This window comes from Dipodomys spectabilis, unplaced genomic scaffold (genome assembly GCF_019054845.1).
Source record: "Dipodomys spectabilis isolate Male_0828 unplaced genomic scaffold, ASM1905484v1 ptg000140l, whole genome shotgun sequence".
NCBI lineage: Eukaryota > Metazoa > Chordata > Mammalia > Rodentia > Heteromyidae > Dipodomys > Dipodomys spectabilis.
Window position 1 is genome coordinate 39,286,634 of NW_024870817.1, and position 21,960 is coordinate 39,308,593.

Below are 21,960 nucleotides of genomic sequence, written 5' to 3' on the forward strand. Positions count from 1 at the left end.
AAATCTTTCTAGTATAATTATATTTTGTTTGTTTAGTGGTACTGATGTTTGAACTCAGTGCCTCACACTAGGCAGAGTGCTCTCCTACTTGTGTACTGTCCCCAGCCCTTTTTACTTTAGTCATTTTTCTAATAGGGTCTCACATTTTTGGACAGGCTGGTCTGGACCACAATCCTCCTCTATTTATACTTCCCACATAACTGAAATGACAGATACATGCCACCATGCTCATCTGTTGGTTGAAGTGGGGGGGAGGGTGGGCCCTGCACTCTTGGCTCACACTGGCCTCAAACCTCTACCTCCACGTAGCTAAGATTTCAAACAGGAGCCACTGTATCCAGCACCCTTTAGTAACTTAAAATATTATGCATATGGCTTCCTTAAGTATTTTATTAATATGTGCTGAATTTTATCAGGCACTTAATCTGCATTTCTTGAGATCCTCCTTTTCTCTTTAAATTATTAATATGCTTAATTAAAGAGAGATATTTGTCAAATCTAAACCTTTCTTTTGTTTTAGGATAAACAGATTTGTTTAGTAGTCATGGTTGATTTTTTTTTTTTTAATTCCTGACTAGATTGCATTTGCTTTTTGGATGCACAGGAGCTTCTTTTCATAAGAGATATTAGCTAGCTTCTTATGCTATTTTCCTATGGTGATGTAACAAATTACTATTACTATAACCTAGTGGCTTAAAAAATGTTTTTTCTTTCATAATTATGGAGAGTATAAGGTCAAATTAAAATGCCAGATGGGCCCTGCTCCCTCTGAAGGCTTTAAGAATGATTCCTCTCTTGCTTAGTTGTTTTTAATCCTTGGCATTCCTTAGGAAATAACTGTATTCCAATTTCTCCTTAATCTTCACATGGCTGTTTTCCTTTTGGGTGTGTCCAAACACATAACCATGTGAACATATTACTCTTTCTATAAGGACACCAGCTACTGACTTTTGAGCCCATTTAATCGAGTATGACCTCATATTAATTTGATTTAATTTACAAAATCTCTATTTCCAAATATTGGCACATTTTGAGATTCCTATTGGTAGGTTTTCATTTCTTGAAAGAGACCCTTCAACCCAGTACATTTGATACCATGGTTTTACTAGTCTTATATAACTGTTTGGCATGAAGAAATGATGAACTTTCATAACTTATAAAATCCTAAATAATACTTAGAGATTTTTATAAAAGGCCAGAACATTATACTGATGCTTTTTTTTCTAGTTTGAGAAATATATGGTACAATTAAAATATAGAAGTCTTGTATTTAACTTATTTTCATCACCTTAAAACTGAACACCTTTTATCATCTCATTTAGGTTTTACAGCAAATACTTTCAAATAATTGTCACTACAGTTATAAAAGGTTAATATCATACTGGGCACAGTGGTTCAAACTTGTAATCTTAGCTACTTGTGAGGCAAAATGGGATTATGGTTCAATTCCAGCATAGCCATAAAATATTTTAGCTTTTTCTTGCAAGAGACTTTTTTTTTCTTAATTAATGGCTGGGGTATGGTGGCATGTGCTTGTTTTCCCAGCTATGAGGAAAGCACAATGTCTGGGTATTGTATTCCCCAGGGATGGTGTGTGGTGGCTCAAGTGTGCTATTCTTGATATTTAAGAGACAAAGATAGGGGAATCACAATTTTAGGCAAGGATCCTTCTTAATATCGCCCCAGCTGTATGGGAAGCAAAATATTCACTGGTACACATCTGTCATCTTCAATGACATGGAAAATACAAATAGAATTGCAACCCAGGCTCACCAGGCATAGAATAAAAATGTATCTCAAAATAACCAATGCATAAAGAGGCTGGAGGCATGGCTCAAGTGGTAGAGCAGCTGCTTTACAAACATGAAACCCTGATTCCAATCATCAGTGCAGACCCCCCCAAAAATTAAAATCCCATAAAATAAACCTTACAGGTTAACAAGAAAGCACATTCTTTGCTAAGTGTTTTTATACACACTTATAAAATCCAGCACATGAGATGTGGAAGACATGAGTATCTTGTTTGTTTTGGAGGCAGGATTGTAAGAAAGAACATTGTTATTCAGTCTTATATTCACTATAAAATATGAATGTTGCCGGGTACCATTGGCTCACCCCTGCAATCCTAGCTACTCAGGAGGCTGAGATCTGAGGATCGCAGTTCAAAGCCAGCCCGGGCAGGAAAGTACGTGAGACTCTTATCTCCAATAAAGCACTAGAAAACTGGAAGTGTCGCTGTGGCTCAAGTGTTAGAGTGCTCGCCTTGAGCTGAAGAGCACAAGGAAAGCACCCAAGCCCAGAGTTTAAGCCCCATGACTGATAAAAAAATATATATATAATATATAATATATAAATATTTATATAAATATATATAATATAGATATAAATTTATATATATATGTATGTTCAGGAACCTGAATATGCATTTTTCTTTACTACTTTCTTTAGTATGGTTCTTTTGAACATAATTGCTATACAGCTCTCAATAGATAAAAGAATATACAGTACTTTATAAACCCTTTTCCAAGTAAGTTTATATAAAATTATATATAGTGCTTTGTTAACCTTTTTAGTAATTTTCCAAGTAAGTTTAACTGTATATGGTAAAAGGTTTTCCATTTTTGCATACTTGAGAACATTATATAAAGTATAGATGAATGTACATAAATTGATGTAGTATAGGAAAAGAATATATATAATCTATATTTCAGTCCTTTACCATTAAAAAGTAGATTTTTTTAAATGTTCCATCATGTAAAATATCACCTCAATGAAGCTGAAAACAATGACATTATCATTCCTAAAAGTGAAAAAAACTGTAGAAGGTAAAAGCAAAATTAAGGATGAAGTAGTTTGGGTTCAGTGTATTAGATGATACTGTATATATTTTAAGCATCTCTGTAAGTAAAAGGCTGACAGTAATATAGTTTATCATCTTCTTTATTAAACTTTTATTTTTAATTTTTAGATTTTATTCATCACATTAATGACACAGACAGTATACCGAGAACCAATAATAGCAATCCTGGTAAGTAGTTTGAGATTTATTTGTTTCCTTATTTACCATCTTTCTCCAATAATGATTTAACTTCTCCATATTATACAACTCATAGATGCTTTCAAAACATCCATATTTACCTGTAAATAATCAATATTCTCAAAGGCTTGTATCACTTATGATTGTTTCAGATGTCCAGAGCATACATCTCAGTTTGTCTCTTTAGTTTTAGATATTTATTATTTTAATGACTAATATATAGGCTATGCAAATTTGTAGTACTGGAGTTTGGTTTTTTTTCTTTTTGCTTATGTGGTGCTTATGTGTGCCTCATGCATGCAAGGCAAGCGCTCTACCACTGAGCCACCTTCCCAGCAGGCTATGCAAATTTGTAACATATAAAATAATTTCCTATAATGGAGCAGAAGGAAATAAATATGGAAAAATAATGTGAAGCTTTTGCTCCAAAATATTTAATATTTATTAATTTATTTAATTATTTAATTAAGTATTTATTAAAAGTACATATTTGGGTCCGGACACCAGTGCCTCATGCCTATATAGTCCTAGCTATTCAAGAGTCAGAGATCAAGAGAGTGATCTTCAATCAAGAGATTGAAGGCCAGCCTGAGCAAAAAGTTAATGAGACCCATGACAATAAATAGGTTTGTGCAGTTTAACATGCCTGTCTTCTCAGCAGGAGGCTGAGTTAGTAAGGGTAGTAAGTTTCAGGCAAGCCCTAGGGGAAAAAAATGTCATTACAAAAAGCTAGTTCTGCTGGGCACCCATGGCCTGTAAGTAGTTAGCTACTTATGAGGCTGAGATCTGAAGATCATGATTCAAAGCCAGCTCAGGCAGGAAAGTCCAGGAGACTCTTATCTCCAGTTAACCATGAGAAAACTGGAAGTGGTGCTGTGGCTCAAGTAGTAGAGTGGTAGCCTTGAGCTGAAGAGCTCAGGGACAGCACCCAGGCTGAGTTCAAGCCCCACAACTAACCAAAAAAAGTCCAGGTGCTTCACATCTGTCATACTAGCTACATACCAGGAAGCAATCCAAGATAGCTAGAGCAAAATGTGAGACTATATCAAATATAACCAATGCAAAAAGGGCAGGGGGCATGGCTCAAGTGGTAGAGCACCTGCCTGGCAAGCACAAAGCCCTAAGTTCAAATCCCACAACACACACACACACACACACACACACACACACACACACACACACGCATGCACGCGCGCGCGCACACACACACACACACACAGAGCATGGAACTGGAGGCATAGGTCAGTACTAGATCACCTGCCTAGCATATATGAGGGACTGGATTCCATCCTCAGAACCAAAAAAAATTTAAAAAAATAAAAAAATTATAAATTTAAAAAAGAAGCCCTTGTGGCTTTAATTCAATATGGAAGTAATAAGAAAGAAAAATGAGCATAATTACTAATATAACATTGTTAATAATTATCTATTAATCTTGACTATCACCTAAAACTTTTGTGAGATATATATAATATATATATATTTATATATATAAAGTCCATTATGTGTTAGGAGCTGTTTTAGAAACTGGGGGTATATAATAGTGAAAAGACAATAGTCCCTCTTGTGTACATTGCAATGTTTGCCATCCAGTGTCATACTTTGCTCCTTAATAAAACCTGAATAACCCATCATTTGTTAACATGAGAAAATGAGTGAGTGAAGAACTAGCCTTTGTTTCTATGGATACATACAGACCTTCTAGTCCTCACCCCCAGAATTTTCAAAAGACCAAATAGTATCTTTGGCTTAAAGAGAAATTGATTTTGCTGTAATGCTATTTTGATGAATGTTGATGAAACTATAGTTTAATTAGTATCTCTCTTCTTCTATAGGTAGTAATTAAGATCATAAATAATCATAGTTACATTGATAATTTGTAGAGTATCATCAGTAAAATCAATTTACTTTGCATAGCAGTGTTTTATGTTGTTACCACCACTTGATGCTTATTTTATTTTATTTTTTGTAAAGATGCTGTACAGATGGGTTACAGTTACATGAGTAAGGCAATGAGTACATTTCTTGTTGAGTATTGTTACCGCTTCCCTTGTTGTTTTCCCATTATCTCTTCTCTCCTCCACCTCCCTCCCCCGCTCCCTCTTCTTCCCCCATCCCGCCTGAAGGTGTAAAGCTCATATACTGTCTTATGGGATATCATTGTTATAGTGGATCATCCTGTGTCCTTGTTTCAGTGTTTTGTTATTCCCCTTCCCCTCCCTAAATTAGACAAATGTATATACAAGATGCAGGGTACCAAAATCAAGTACAGTGACAACAGGGGATATACCATAGGGGGATGAACATACAAAGGAAACAAAAAAAAAATCACATAGTACATTAAAAACAACAACAAAGAAAGATGTCTTGTGTCCATATCTCGGGGTTCATTTGAACAGTATGGTAAATAAGACTGTTAACAATCCAACTCAATTAGTGTTGAAATTTACAGCTAAGGTTTATGTATACACGTTGTTCTAAATGTTACAGGAGCCCTAAAAGGTGATATTGTTAGTTTCACTTTATAAATAAGGAATGCAAGGCACAGAGATGTTAACTTGCCCAAGAACACATGTTAGTTAAGTGGCAGAGTCAGAATTCATTATTCAGGCAGTTTGTTTTCATAGTCTGAAACAAAATTCTACCAGAAGAAAAATGTGTTGAGAGAATAAGGAAAGAAACTGAAATGTTAGGCTTTGTGTCACGAAAAATATGGGAGGAGAATAAAATTCAAAGTACAATTAATAATAAATATTCTTTTCACTTTGGAAAGTGAAAGCTTGATGTTTGCATAATATATTTATTTTTACTAAGATTAAGCATTCTTCCAAGTGAAGTAAATTTTTATTGCTTATATTTTTAAAAAGAGATTTTTTATAAGCTGAGTATGCGGTACATACTTACATTCCCCAACTACTCAGGAGGTAAAGGCACAAGGACCTCCTGTTCAAGGCCAGCCTGGGCAAAGTTGTTGAAACCCTATCTTGGAAATAGAATTTAAATATAAAATAAAGTAAAAGGGTGGGGGTATGGCTCACATGGAAGAGTGCTTGCCTACAAGCTAAATGCCCTGGGGCTGGAAGGTGGCTCAGTGGTAGAGCGCTTGCCTTGCATGCCTGAGGCTCTGGGTTCGATTCCTCAGCACCACATAAGTAGAAAGAAAAAAGCCGGAAGTGGCGCTGTGGCTCAAGTGGTAGAGCGCTAGCCTTGAGCTGAAGAGCTGAGGGACAGCACCCACGCCCAGAGTTCAGGCCCCATGACTGGACCCAAAAAAAAAAAAAAAAAAGCTAAATGCCCTATATTCAATCTCTTGTATAGGAAAGGGTGTGTTCTTTACAAAAAGCTGACTCCTACCTACTCAGGAGACTAAGATCTGAGGATAAAAGTTCAAAGCTAGAAAAAAAGTCAGATGCTTAATTTCAGTTAACCAGCAAAATCCTAGACTCAGAGGTATAGCTCAACCAGTAGAGTGCCAGCTCTTAAGGGGTCAAACCAAGCAAAAAGTTCAAGGTCCTTCGTTCAAGTACCAGCACCAGTTCTAAAACAAAAGCAAACAAATAACTCCCTTCCCCCCCCCAACTTCTAGCAAAAGCTCTATTGTGAAATTAGAAACCAAGTAAGAATGTTTTATACTCTTAATAGGAAAAATTATTATCTATAGATCAGTGTCTCAGTTATCTGAATACTCTTAGGTGTCTATCACATATCATTGATAGAGTTCCAGAACTGTTTCAGACTGTTACTGAGAAAATTCACAGTTCCCAACTTTTAATGAATGATTGGGTTTTTTGTAATACCATGAGAACTATTTCTACTGTTTTTATTCCATCATTGGTTTTGTTTGTTATTTTAACAGTTTGGTCTTTGTACGAGTTGTTAGTACAGCATTTGCCCTATATGATATTTCTTACGTTATTACACAAATAAGACTAAATACTTTATAGCTTAATATTTTCTCTGGTAATGGAGCCAAAAAATGTTTAAAAGGATATTTTTATAGTTTCCAGTAGAGGTTAAGGATATACTTCCAAGTTTTTTTGAGATTGCCTCAGCTTTCATTGTTTAGTTTTAGGTGGAGTCCTAATGTGCCTAAATATAACCTTCTTTATTTTTTTTTCCAGAAAGGAGATCGTAGTTTTTGGATTTTGTAATGTTCTCATTACAATGCTTTTTCATTACAGTGATTTGTCCAAATGCTGGGAGTGGTGGCCATCCTGACAACAGCTCCCTGATTTTCTTCACCAATGACACGGAAGTTGAACAGTTCGCAAAGTGGTGGAATAAATCCAAGACAGTACCCTTTTACCTTATAGGGCTCCTCCTGCCACTGCTCAATTTTAAATCACCATCGTTTTTTTCAAAATTTAATATCCTAGGTAAGACACAAGACTAAGTTGTGGAACCTCTGTGTCATAGAACATATATATGGTCAATCCTGTGAAAATATTTAACAAGGGAAAAAGTTGCCTTCCAGGGTTGTTTATCTATATTTACTGTGTTTATCCATGTAGTCTTTTTTGTTTATTTCTGTTTTCTGTATCGATTAGCACAGAGAAAAATATAGATGATTATTTCAAGTCTCTTTTTGTTTTTTGGCATTTTGAGCCATGAGTTACTTGGTTTCCCATTCTAAATTAGTGATCAAATGAATATTATGTGATTCTTCTGTTTCTTTCTTTTTTTTGGGGGGGGGGGTGGGGGGTCCGGTCGTGGGGCCTGAACTCTGGGCCTGGGCGCTGTCCCTCAGCTCTTCAGCTCAAGGCTAGCGCTCTACCACTTGGGCCACAGCACCACTTCTGGTTTTTTTCTTTTTGCTTATGTGGTGCTGAGGAATCGAACCCAGGGCCTCGAGCATGCAAGGCAAGCACTCTACCACTGAGCCACCTGCCCAGCCCTGATTCTTCTATTTCTAAGAGTTGGATATTATGACTTAATAAAGGAAATAAAGAAATGTCTTTTCCTGTAATTTCTATTTGAGTATTATACACAATTATCACCTGACTTTGAGCATGGGAGATTATTCTCTAGTAGATGATGCTTTTTCCCTCCTCTCAGCCGCTCATATTGACACTCTAACCCAGAGCCTGGTACATGATGGGTAAGTGCTCTACTACTGAGCTGTACTCCAGTCTTAGCTCAGATTTTCAGATTTTTTTTTTCTGCTGTTCTTTTTTTTAGTACTTGGGTTTAAACTCAGGAGCACCCACTTCCTAGACAGGTACCCTCCCACTAAGTCATACCTCTTTCCTTTCCTTTTCTGCACAGGCTATTTTTGATATAGAAGCTTGCTTCCATGGCTTGGGTATATGCCTGGATCATGATCTATTTTTGTCTATAGCTGAGATGACAGGCATGTATCATCATAGTCTAGCTTCTACCATTGAGATAGAGACTTTTCTGAACTTTAGTCTTCCCAATCTCAGCCTGCCATAGGTTGGATTGCAGGATGAGATACTAGCACCCAGCTCTATTCTGTGTTTTTCTATCTTCCTCAGTGTTTGTTCTATTTTAGAATGCTCTTATTTTTTAAAGGAGCAGACATCTTTCTGTAAACCCTGTTAATCTGAAATCACAAAAGTAACATTTTGATCCCATTTAAGTTGGCAATAGGGAAAAAAAATACAAAGAATCATTTATAAATAATTGGTAGATCCAAATACTCTATAGGATTTTGTCTATCTTGATCTGATCTCCCTGTAAGACATCTGTAGTATATAATAATCAGATTATTTATTACCATAAGGAACCAGGAGATGCCAATGCAAAATGTGGATGAGTTTTCAGAAAAATGAATAATGTCTCTTTATCACAAAGTGGAATTCACTATAAGCTACCATAAACACAAAGAAAAATGTGGTTATATAAGCCCTGACCTCTTGTTTTCATCCTTTCTGAATCAGCTAATCTTTAAACCCACAGTAGAGCTTATACAGCTCATTTGTGGTTTCCTGACTTGCTTGCTGATTTTCCAGTGGAACAAGTCTTTCTAAAGTACATAAACTGATAGAAGGCTTTTCTCGGTTGGACAAAACAGTCACCAGACTTGGAATCAAGTTGATTATTCTCCATTTCCTTTAGGATATTCTGCTTTTGTCCTTTTTCTTGGTATTTTCTCTATCCCTTTCTTCTGCAGTTATAACTTTTAAGTATATTCTAGGCTTCCTGAGTGTAGCTCAGTACTACAGTGCTTGCAAAAGAGGGAGAGAGAGAGAGAGGAGAGAGAGAGAGAATGAGCAAGATAATAGGTTTGATCCTCACTACTTCAAAAATCTTTTTTAATTTTTATAATTTTGTGACGGACTCCTTGCTTGTATTTTACACCAAATTCAGCTTATAAGTATTAAAGAGTCTTCCATTCAGCAGTATAGGAACTATTTTCTTTTTTTTTTTTTTTTGTCGGTCGTGGGGCTTGAACTCTGGGCCTGGGCACTGTCCCTCAGCTCTTCAGCTCAAGGCGAGCGCTCTATCACTTGAGCTTCAGCGCCACTTCCAGGAACTATTTTCATTCAGGTCTTCTTTGGCTAACTACCAAGTTTGTGTTTGTTTCTTTGTAATTGACACAATTTATTCTATTTTTTTAGATCCCAGCTAGGTTTTAGTAAGGATAATCAATAAAGCTAAAAGTGATCCAAACTCAGGTGAAAACATGGAAACAAAGCTTGACTTTTAAAATAGTATGTAAAACACATAGAGATATAAACAGCAGGGCTGGGAAGGTGGCTCAGTGGTAGAGCGCTTGCCTTGCATGCATGAGGCCCTGGGTTCAATTCCTCAGCACCATATAAACAAAAAGAAAAAAGCTGGAAGTGGCGCTGTGGCTCAAGTGGTAGAGTGCTAGCCTTGAGCTGAAGAGCTGAGGGACAGCACCCAGGCCCTGAGTTCAGGCCCCACAACTGGACACCCTCCCCCCCCCCCCAAAAAAAAAGAGATATAAACAGCAGTTTCTGTTTTTGTTTTGTTTTTTTTTCTTACAGGCACAGTATCTGTTCTGTATTTGATTTTTTTTGTTACCTTGAAGGCTATTCGCTTGGGATTTCATTTGGAATTTCATTGGCTTACACCAACAGAATTTTTTGTACCAGGTAAGTTGTTTTAATAAATAAAAATTAATAAGTTACAATAATGTAATTTTTATTAATATATACTATACTACAAATAATAGCATCTTTTCTTCTGAACATTTCCATTAGTGCTGTTAGGCTTAAAGTAGGACTTAAAATAGGATTTCTTTGGATTCCTTGCAGTTAGGAGTAGCCATTGTCATTGCAAATTGACATTTAATATTTATTTAAGTTACACAATTTTAAAAAGTAAGTACTTATTCATTACAGTCTTCTAAAAAACATATCACTAGATGGGCTGGGAAGGTGGCTCAGTGGTAGAGTGCTTACCTCGCATAATGAGGCCCTGGGTTTGATTCCTCAGCACCACATAAGCAGAAAAAGCTGGAAATGGCACTGTGGCTCTAGTGGTCGAGCGCTAGCATTGAGCTGAAGATCTTAGGGACAGCACCCAAGCCCAGAGTTCAGGCCCATGACCCACCAAAAAAAAAAAAAAAGACCACTAGAATTTCAGAGACTTAGAACAGAGTGATGTATATAGGTAATACTCATTGAAACCATTGCTCTCCCTATGTATTTTTTAATATTACTATTTTTAGCCTAAAATTGTTATTATTAAATGTTTTGCTCCTTTTTTTTCTTCAGTTTCTCCCAAATTTAGAATAATTGGCACATGACAAAAGCACCATGAAACCATGAGTATACCAAATGAGGGGACAGATCAAAAAATAAAGTGATTGTTGAGCTAGTATATTAAAAACTAATAATTGAAAAAATAGTTCATAGTTCTCCTGTTGGTTTAGAAACACTGTTTTGTTTGTTTTTTTCTATTCCTCATCTATTTAGGCAGTATAGGATTCCATCCCACTTCACTATTCAGTGCCTTTCAAAACTTGTAATTGTGATCAGACACTGGTAGCTGGCTCATGCGTGTAATTAGCTACTCAGGAGGTTGAAATATAGGAATGTGGTTCGAAGCCAGCCTAAGCAGGAAAGCCCATGAGACTTTTTATCTCCAGTTAAACACACACACACACACACACACACATACACACACACACACCCCAGACGTGGAGACACACACACACACACACACCCCAGATGTGGAGCTGTGACTCAAGTGGTAGAGCACTAGCCTTAAGCTCAAAAGCTTGTAGACATTGCCCAGGCCCTGAGTTCAAGCTGTAAGACTGGCACATGCACACACACAAAAAATTGTACTTATGTTTACCTATCACCCCATTTCTTTGTTACATTCCTGGGTTATCTAGGTATATGGAATAAGTATTTATTGGGAGTTGGTTATATTACTAATGCTAGTTTTCTTCAGAACATCTGACTATTAGCTTTGATTTTCAATTCTATCAGAAGTTTACAAAGACTTAAAAGTTATTATAGATTCAGGAAAAAGGAAGTAAAGAAGTTGAAAGGCATTCTTCTTTCCAAAATTATGTTTGAAAATAGACACTGAAAATGACAATTTTAAGCTAGTTCTTTCATTGACTGATAAAAATAGTCTAAGGCATTATTTTCTTAAATTGGGTCTATTGTGACTAATAAAGAGTCTTAGTGATGAAAGTTTCTGCTGATGATATTACATTAGAAATAGAAGGGAAAGGACAAACAGTTATTCAGAAAACATATTTAAAATGTTTAAAAAGATATGGCTCACTTTTTTCACTTTGCTTCTTTTTTTTTCTTTTTTCTTTTTTGGTCGTGGGGCCTGAACTCCAAGCCTGGGGGCTGTCCCAGAGCTCTTCAGCTCAAGGCTAGCACTCTACCACTTGAGCCACAGCACCACTTCCGGCTTTTTCTGCTGATGTGGTGCTGAGGAATAGAACCCAGGGCCTCATGCATGCAAGGCAAGCATTCTACCACTGAGCCATCTTTCCAGTCCCACTTTGCTTCATTTTTAAAGGATATGAAAAGGAAATATTGAATTTTTAAAAATCTTGTTTTAATATTTAGGATTCTGAAATTAATTACATTATAGTTGAGAAATTTCCCAAGAATGAAAAAAATATCGTAAGTCCTTCTCAGTTGAGGCTTGTTAAAAGTCAGAGAACTTTGCAAGAAGTGAACCTTTACTGTCCTGATGAAAATTTACATTTATAGTTCTGATTGAATCATTAGTGTATATTCTTGTATTCAGAATTGTGCTTTTTACTACCATAGATTCTAACTTGGAAGCTTTGCTTTTACTGTGTGTGAAATGCCTTTCTGTTTTCTCAAATATAAAGATGGTTAACATTAGAGAGACTTCTTTGGCCAACTGCCTATACCCATTCTTCCTTCTTGTGCCCTGTTTTTTCTTTAGAGCTCTTATTACTACCAGAACATATATACAGATATACTTGACTATCAAACTCTATTAATTGCTGATTTTGATACGTTGAAATATTGGCAAATACCAAGTTGTAATCTACTTGGTTCTTAAGTTTCGAAAAGAAGCGAAAGTTGAGATTTTTAAAAAAGACTTCTCAAAACAAAGTTTGCAAAATCTTTTTAGTTCTTGAATTCATATAGTGAAAAGTCAGATGGTAAGGAATACCTGTCTCAGTGTATTTTTCTTAGCTCTCCTTTTACTGTAATGTTAATGCCAAGAAAAGGAATACTCTTATTTTTAAACTTCTGTATTATTGTTGTATCCCCAAGTCCCATAATACTTCCTGGCACAGAGCAAGTACTCAATAACTAATGGTTGAATGTGTTTATTTTACTCCATCTTAAATCCTACTAACGCAACATAAAGAGAGAAGCAGTGAAGGGAAATCATAGGAAACAATTGTGTAACTGGCCTAGTGTGCAGCCAGACCAGATTACAGTAGGTAGACAGACCGCCCCAGGAGGGATTTTTTTTCCCAAGAATATAAAATACAAAGTATTTCTGATATGTTGCACCAGTATAGAGGAGTTTTGCAATTCTTTTGGAAAGTTTGGGGAAGAAGTAAAAAATTAGGGAACCAAAAAAGAAAACAGTATTTTCTCAGAAAAACAAGTCATTGAAAGTATTTTTATATAAAAGGAAATTTCATTTTAATACATTCTAAGGCTTACATAGATAATAATAGTAAAAATAAACACTATTGATTGTATAAAGTCAAAATTAAAAGTACAGTTATAATAAGGGAATATATAGTTGAAAAGTATATGACAAGCATAATATGAAAGTAATAAAACTTTCTGGAGGAGCAGAAATGAATTAGGTCATTTTATTAAATTTTATCAAAGCAGAATATTTATGTATAAAACTATGTCATCAAGTGTACATCGTGGTTAATTTCACAAATGGAACACATTATACAGCCAGCATCCAGAACAAAGCTTATAATGTCTGTTTTTCTCAAGCCCCTATCAGTCACTAATAACTGCTATTCTCATTTCTGACCCAAACGTTGTTTTTATTTTTAGGTTTGAGGGTGTTTTGCTTTGTGTTTGTGGAATAGAGGTTTGAATTCAAGACTTGTTCTTTCGAGATAGGTGCTGTTCCACTTTAGCCACTTAGCCCTTTTGCTTTAGGTAATTTTCAGGTAGGTTCTCAAAAAAGGAAGGTTAGTTTTGTTTTCCATGTAGTGGGGGAAGTGAGACTGAGTTTTGAACTCAGGACTCACACTCATTCAGCTGACTCTTTAATACCTCAGCCATACCTCTAACCCTGCTTTTTTGCAGTTTATTTTGGAAATGGAAAATCTAGGGAATTCTTCCTGGGCTACTCTCCATATCTCAGCCTTTTTTTACATCATATAAGTGGAATAGACAATAAATATTCTTTGCATTCTGGCTTCTTTCAGTTAACATCATGTGAGGTTGATCCACATTGGTGCATATGTTTGTAATTCATTTTATGTTTTATTTTCAATTTACCACAGTTTATCTTTTACCACTTGACATTTGAGTAGTATTCAGCTTTTAACTCTTTTTTTTTTTCCTTTGGTCAGTCATTGGGCTTGAACTCTGGGCCTGAGCGCTTGTCCCTCAGCTCTTCAGCTCAAGGCTAGCGCTCTACCGCTTGAGCCACAGTGCCACTTCCGGCTTTCTAGTGGTTTATTGGAGATAGGAGTCTCATGGCTTTGAACCTCGATCCTCAGATCTCAGTCTTCTGAGTAGCTAGGGTTACAGGAATGAGCCACCGGTGCCCAGCAGCTTTTAACTCTTTAGGTTTATTTTTATTGATATTTTTAAGGAATTGTACAAAGGGGTTACAATTTCATAAGTCAGGTTATAAGTACGGTGCTTCTTGGGTGATGTCACCCCTTCATTTGCTTTCCCCTATGTCCCCCCTGCCCCCGTCCCTACCTACAAATTATATAGCTCATTATTTACATAGTGTACATTGAATGTAATTACTTGATTTGATCACTCTTCCTCCTGTTATTCCTGTGTCCCCTTTATGATTATTCTAATACAGTCTTTTGGAGAACATATGACTTTCCTATTGAGTGTGTATCTAGGAGTAGAATTACTAGGTCAAAGGTGTTCTGCTTTAGTAGAACTAGCCCAATAACTTTGCAAATGGTTGGACCAGTTTCCATTTCTCCCAGCACTGTTTTATAGTCTAGTTGCTCCACAACTTCAACAACACTTGTATTTTCTGTCTTTTTCATCTGGCTTTTCTGGTATATGATGGTATCAGTTTATGGTTTTCATTTGCATTTTCTATGACTTTTCATAATATAATGACTTTTCATTAACTATTGACTCTTCAAGTCTTCACTCATTATTTTCTATTTAATTACTTGATATATTTCTTACTGATTTATAGGATATATATTCTGGATACAAGTCTTTTTTCAGATACATGTATTGCATTATCTTCTCCTTATCTTCTTTCCACCTTTTCTCTCTGTTCTCTCCACTTTCCTCCATCCCTCTCCCCTCCCCTCTCCTCTCTTCCTCTCCTCTCTATAATGGAATCAAACACAAGGCTAGTGTTTTACACCCTCAGGCCCTGCTTATATTCACGCTTGATATGCATTTTCAAAAGAATAAGCAGTCTAACTGGCCCCAGTGGCTCATACATGTAATCCTAGCTACTCAGGAGACTTAAGATCTGAGGATCCTTGTTCAAAGCCAGCCCAGGCAGGAAACTCCATGGGACTCATACTTCTAATAAACTACTCAAAAAAACATGAAGTGACACTGTGGCTCAAGTGGTAGATTACTTACCTTGAGCAAAGGACAGTGCCCAGGCCCAGAGTTCAAGTCCCAGGACCTGATTTTAAAAAAAGAATAAACAGTCTGAAAATAATCAGAGGTTTTGAGCCTATTTAAAACCACTTTGAAGAGAAATATACCTATCTTCTTTATTATATAATAATCACAATGTAAATGGTATGTTCTTTAAAAAGGCATATTTTTCACACAAGAGTGTATGTATACATTGTAGCGACATTAGTCAGAATAGCCAGTGTCTGTCACTGATGAGTGTATAAAGTGTGATATTCCATACAGTGGAATATTTTTTCACAATAGAAAAAGAATAAGTACTATGGCTTTGGTTGCCCAACTCTGAATATACAAAAAAAAAAATTTAATAGTGTACTTGGTATTAGTGAGCCCTATATGAATTTATCTCAGTAACATTGCTTGAAAGAATCACAGGTTTAAAAAATATTCTCAGAAACCATTTTCATTAGTTAAATTGGAAAAAAAAAAAGCAGGATTCCCATTCTAGTTTGATAAGTTAGAACGTTGATAACAGTGATATCATCTTTCTTTTTTCTTTTTTCTTTTTTTTTTTTGTTGGTCATGGGGCTTGAACTCTGGGCTTGGGCGCTATCCCTCAGCTCTTCAGCTGGAGGCGAGCACTCCACCACTTGAGCCACGAGCCACTTCGTTTTCTAGTGGTTTATTGGAGATAGGAGTTTCATGGACTTTCCTGCTCGGTCTGGCTTTGAACTATGATCTTCAGATCTCAGCCTCCTGAGTAGCTAGGATTCCAGGCGTGAGCAACCAGTGCCCAGCGGATATCATCTTTCTGAATTAGACAAGAATCAGATTACAATCCTAGTTAAAAACCATTTTTCACTTTATTATTATTTTGAACAATTGTGTATTGTTGCACAAAATTTAAAACATATAGTTATTTTAAAATAAATCTTGCTGGAAGTGGTGCTGTAGCTCAAGTGGTAGAGCACTAACCTTGACCTGAAGAGCTGAGGGACAGCGCTCAGGCCCAGAGTTCAAGCCCCATGACCGACAAAAAAAATAAATAAATAAAATCTTGCTAATTGTATTTTTGTAAATACCCCTACAGTATATTTTTATCTATATATATATGCATATTTTTAGAAATAAAAGTAAAATCACATTACAGATACTGTATGACTCATGAACATCTGAATAGCATAAAGTCTTTCCCAATATCCTAATTTTTAAACATGTATACCATTTTTCAACACTCTTAGTTTAATTAGTCCCATTTAAATGAGCATTTATTTCTATTCTTTTTAACCAGTGCTTTTTTGATTTGCAATTCAGAATGTTAAGTGACTAATTTTCATCCCATGATTCCTTTTGTAGAAGTAGTTTTCTGGTAAATATATATTTTAGAAAAGTGAAAGATTTTAGAGTCAGACAGACTCTGAATTTGAATTCTGCTCTGCCATTTACTGAGTGTATGAGAGCAAACAGGAATATCTGATATAAGGGACCTACTTGCAAGTACTCTGCCTAGTAGAATACTGATCTTGAGGAACTTTGCAGAGACATATTAATATTCTTATTCCAGGGACAAATAGAAACAGCTAAGTTTGTTTCCTATGTTTCAGCTTTAACATTTTTGTTTTTCTCCTAGAGCTAAGATTTCAGTTTCCACAGCTGACTGGAGTGCTTACTCTTGCTTTCTTTATTCATAATTGCATTATCACACTTTTGAAAACCAACAAGAACCAAGAAAACAACGTGAGTATTTGCACAATTAACTGAGTGATTAAAGCACTTTATATTGGGAGTACAATTATTCAGTTTGTTTCAACATCTTAATTTTTAAATTTAAGCTATAGAGCAGTGGTCCAACTTTTTATGTAAAGTTTGGAAGGTAAGTAGGCTCTTGTAGGTAATACGGTCTTATTACAACTACCCAATTCTGCTATTATGGCATGAAAACAGCTATAGACAAGGAACTGAATGGTGGCTGTGTCTACAAAACTTTATTTACAGAAACATACAATGGGTAAGATTTGATCCATGACCACTGCTTGCAGCCTCTGCTGTAAAGCAGTCACTTAAAAAAATGAAGTATAGCTAATAAGCCAGTATAGGTGATTAACTTATATTTGTAAAAATACCCACCCAACTAATCCAAGAGAAAATAGGGAAATGAAAACAACAAATAAACATGACTAAGCAAGCAAATTACAAGATTATTATATTTACAAATGGTCCTAATACTGGCATTAAAAAAGAGAAATTGTAAGGTTCATTAAAAAATATATATAATCTAGGCTGAGAATGTGGCTTAGTGGTAGAGTGCTTGCCTAGCACCCATGAAGCCTGGGTTCAATTCCTCAGTACCATGTAAACAGAAAAAACCAGAAGTGGTGCTGTGGCTCAAATGGTAGAGTGCTACTCTCGAGCAAAAGAAGCTCAGGGACAGTGTCCAAGCCCTGAGTTCAAGCCCCAGGACTGGCAAAAATAAATAAATAAAATCTTACATGCTTTAAAATATAAACACATTCCATTCAAACAATAAACATTAAATTGGAGCAGCTCTATTGATATCAGACAAAGCACACCTGAGAACAAGGAGTAGCGTCAGATAAAAAGGAACATTACATAATTTTCCTCAAGTACCAGCTCAGCAAGAAGACATAATCTTAAATCTGTATTACCTAGTGAAAGAGTTTGAAATAAAAGAATAACTGACAAACTGAAAACAGACAAATCTGCTATTAAAATTGGAGATTTTATCACCTCTTCCTAAGTAATTAGTAGAACAAATTAACAAAAATAGTTAAGAATATAAAGTATGAAAAATGCCATCAATCTACTTGATATGATATTTGTAAGTCCTCTATCACCAAGTACTGGTAGCTCAGGCCTATAATCCTAACTACTCAGGAGGCTGCGATCTGAGGATCATGGTTTAAAAGCCAGCCAGGCAGGAAAATCTGTGACACTCTTATCTCCAGTTAACTACCAAAAAAAAAAAAGCTCAGAGACATTATCTAATCCCTGAGTTTAAGCCCCAGAACCAGCACACAAAATCACACACAAAATGGAAAAAAAGTCTTCCCTCAGCAACAGAACACATTGTATTTTTTTATTTATGCATGCATACATGCATGCCAGTCCTGGGGCTTTTGAACTCAGGGCCTGGGCACTGAACTTCTTTTGCTCAAGGCTAGTACTCTATCACTCCAGCCACAGCGCCACTTCTGGCTTTTTCAGGGTTAATGGTACTAAGGAATCAAACCCAGGGTTTTCATGCATGCTAGGCAAGTACTGTACCACTAAGCCACCTTCCCATCCCCCACATTGTATTTAAATACACAGGATCATTTACAAGACTGTACTGCAATAGATCACAAAACAAGTCTCAATAAATTTAAAAGGAAATTATGCTAAGTATGTTCTCTGACTATAATGAAGTTACAAAATAATACCTACATTAGTAAAACTGGAGAAAGATCTCAAATTAAGAAAAAAAAAAACCCTACTTAATTTTCTACCTTACCATATTAGATAGCAAAGTTAATTACTTGTTGCCATGTCTGTGGATTTTGAGCTCAGTTGAACAGTTTCTTACCACATAAAAGTCACAATGAAACTAGCAGAAGTTTAATAAGATGGTTAGTAAAACACTAAAGCAGGAAGGATTCATTGTACCTGAAGATTCTGAGAAGGCTTTGAGTTTGGCAAAGTAATTGTAAGGGTGAAAGATTTATAAGTTGAGGAAAGTAAGGTATCAATGTAAGCATAGAAGGCAACTCTTCCACCTTCATTTTTACTGATACACATCTGACATGTTGCTTGTAAATGGAATTGTAATTCAGTTAATCTAGATTTGCTATATTTGTTAACTGTGTGATATTACCTCAAATTTCATTTTCCTTGACCATAAAAACAGCATTAATGATACCTACCTGTCAGTGTTCAACATGACTTTACATACATTAGAAATTGAAATTTTACTCTTACTCCTAACATTTACAGCCTGTTTTATTATGCTAATTTAGACCAAATACCCAGAAGAAACCCATTCTGTAAAGTTGGCTTCTCATGTATTGAGTCATTTTATCTATTAAAATGTACTTCATAAAAGAGACTTTACTACCAAAATCTCCATAACAATAGAGAACAAAATTTTATTGAAGTCTCAGGTGTGTGTGTATTTGTGTGTGTGTGTGTGTGTGTCTGTCTGTCTGTCTGTGTCTGTGTCTGTGTGTCTGTTTGATGTTTGTTTGCATTCACCAGTCCTGGGGTTTGAACATAGGGCCTGGGTGCTGTTTCTGAGCTTTTTTGTTCAAAGCGAACACTCTGCTGCTTGACCTACAGCTTCACTCCTGTCTTTTTGGTTGTTAGAGATAACCTACCCAGGCTAGATCCTCAGATCTCAGCCTCCTGTGTAGCTAGGAAATAGGCATGAACCTCTGGCATCTGATGTGGTCTCATTTTTTAAATCTTAAATGTTCCTTCCTATTTTTATCATAATTATAACTAACTTGTCTTTCTAGTTAGTTTCAAAATATTGAATTACTCTCACATTGTGTGATTCCTACATGCACAAATCTTGATAGTAATTGAGATTAAATATATGAGGGTCCCCCTCCTCACGACCTATATCAAATTTCAGTTACCACAGGATTTTTTTTTGGTGGGGGGGGGGGTCCAGTTGTGGGGCCTGACCTCTGGGCCTGGGCGCTGTCCCTCAGCTCTTCAGCTCAAGGCTAGCACTCTACCACTTGAGCCACAGAGCCACTTCTGGCTTTTTTCTTTTTGCTTATGTGGTGATGAGGATCGAACCCAGGGCCTCATGCATGCAAGGCAAGCGCTCTACCACTGCACCACCTTCCCAGCCCATACCACAGGATTTAAACTGTGATTATTTATATTAAATAATAGCTACTAGCCCTTTGGTTTACCAATCACTTTGTAAAAACCAAGTACGCATCGTGATTAGTGACTAAACAGACCTGACTTCTAAGTCTTTCTCACTTTGAAGTCTACAAGTGTACTGTTCCCTTGTCGTAGTAATCCAGATAGCATTTATAAATATTGATAATTGAGTTAGCAAACAAAGGTGAAAATGCAATAGTAAAGCCAATATGATAATGCTGAAGGCAAAATTTAAATTGAACATAAGTGCAGTTAAAAAAAAAAAAAAAGAAGAGCTCACTGTGGAATGTTGATACTTTGCCATTTGAGAGACTCTAGATGTGCAGCCAGAGAAGCTTAAGGAAAGAGAATCTATCACCTTAAACTTGGAAAGTACTTATCAACTCTAATCACCTATGGAACAGTTTCAAAACAAAGGCTTAAAAGCAAATGTTCATAGAGCTTCCCTATGACCCAGCAATCCCACTTTTGGGCATTTACTCAAATGATCACAAAAGAAGGCCATACTAAAGCTACCAGCACAACTATGTTTATCGCACCATTATTCTCCATAGCTAAGGTATGGAACCAACCCAGATGCCCTCAGTAGATGAATGGATCAAGAAAACCTGATATAGATAGATAGATAGATAGATAGATAGATAGATAGATCACTGCCCCATTTGTTAGGAAATGGAAAGACTTGGGAAAAAATACATTGAGTGAAGTAAGCCAGGCCCAAAGAAACATAGGTCCCATGGTTTCCCTTATAACTAGTATATGTCTGGGACAAGCAGAAAAGGTCAAAAGCTATGTACATGTGACTAGATAAGATGATGTTAAGTGAAATCAACCCCAAGATAGGGACACAAGAGGTTTTTTCTTTGTTGCTGTTGTTTTTAAAGTACTTATAATGTACTATGTGATTTCTTTTGTTTCTTTTGTATGTTCTTCCCCCATCGTACAACCCCTGTTTTCACTGTATTTGATTCTGGTACCCTGAATCTTGTATGTACATTTTTCTGAATTGGGGAAGGGAAGGGATATAAAAAATGCTGAAACAAGGATACAGGTTGACCCATTGTAATGTACTCATTCGGGGCTGGGAAGGTGGCTCAGTGGTAGAGTGCTTGCCTTGTATGCATGAGACCCTGGGTTGAATTCCTCAGAACCACATAAACAGAAAAAAATAGAAGGGGCACTGTGGCTCAAGTGGTAGAGTGCTCACCTGAGCTGAATAGTTGAGGGACAGTGCCCAGGCCGAGTTCAAGCCCCACAATGGACAAAAAAAAAAAAAAGGAAATGTACTCATTATCTTACTTATATAACTGTAACCCCTCTGTACAGTATCTTTACAATAAAAAAAATATATATTGAAAAAAAGCAAATGGTCAGCCTGGAACCACACAGCTCACACAGTAACTACTCAGGGGACTGAGATCATGGATCACAATTCAAATACAGCCTGGGAAGGAAAGTCTGTGAGACTCTTATCTCCAATTAACCACCAATTTTCCAAGTTCAACTTAATTTCCTGTATTTTTGTTGTAAAACCTAACCTTTTGGGGAGGTGAGGGGACAATATTATTTTTTATTAATAAGTTTATTTTATTGTGAAAATACTGTACAGAGGAGTTACAATTACATGAGCAAGATAATGAATGCATTTCTTATCAAGCATTGTTGCCTCCTCCTTTGTTTCCCCTTACCATCCCTGTCCTCCCATCCTCTGCCTCCCCGCCAAAGTTGTAAAGTTCGTTTTCGACATAGAATCTTGTACATCTCATTATTGGAATGGGTCCACCTGTATCCCTATTTAAACAA

General features: G+C 36.2%; 1 protein-coding gene across 5 annotated transcripts in view; it reads left to right on the plus strand.

Moving 5' to 3' along the window:
* The window catches only part of Slc38a9 (solute carrier family 38 member 9), a 62,338-nt gene that overhangs the window by 25,390 nt on the left and 14,988 nt on the right, over positions 1 to 21,960 (plus strand). For all 5 annotated transcript variants that reach the window (XM_042691041.1, XM_042691043.1, XM_042691042.1 and 2 more), the window contains 4 exons: positions 2,969 to 3,028; positions 7,219 to 7,413; positions 10,012 to 10,119; positions 16,895 to 17,001. In XM_042691041.1, coding sequence (XP_042546975.1) covers positions 2,969 to 3,028; positions 7,219 to 7,413; positions 10,012 to 10,119; positions 16,895 to 17,001 — 470 coding nt within the window. The remainder of the gene's footprint in view (positions 1 to 2,968; positions 3,029 to 7,218; positions 7,414 to 10,011; positions 10,120 to 16,894; positions 17,002 to 21,960) is intronic.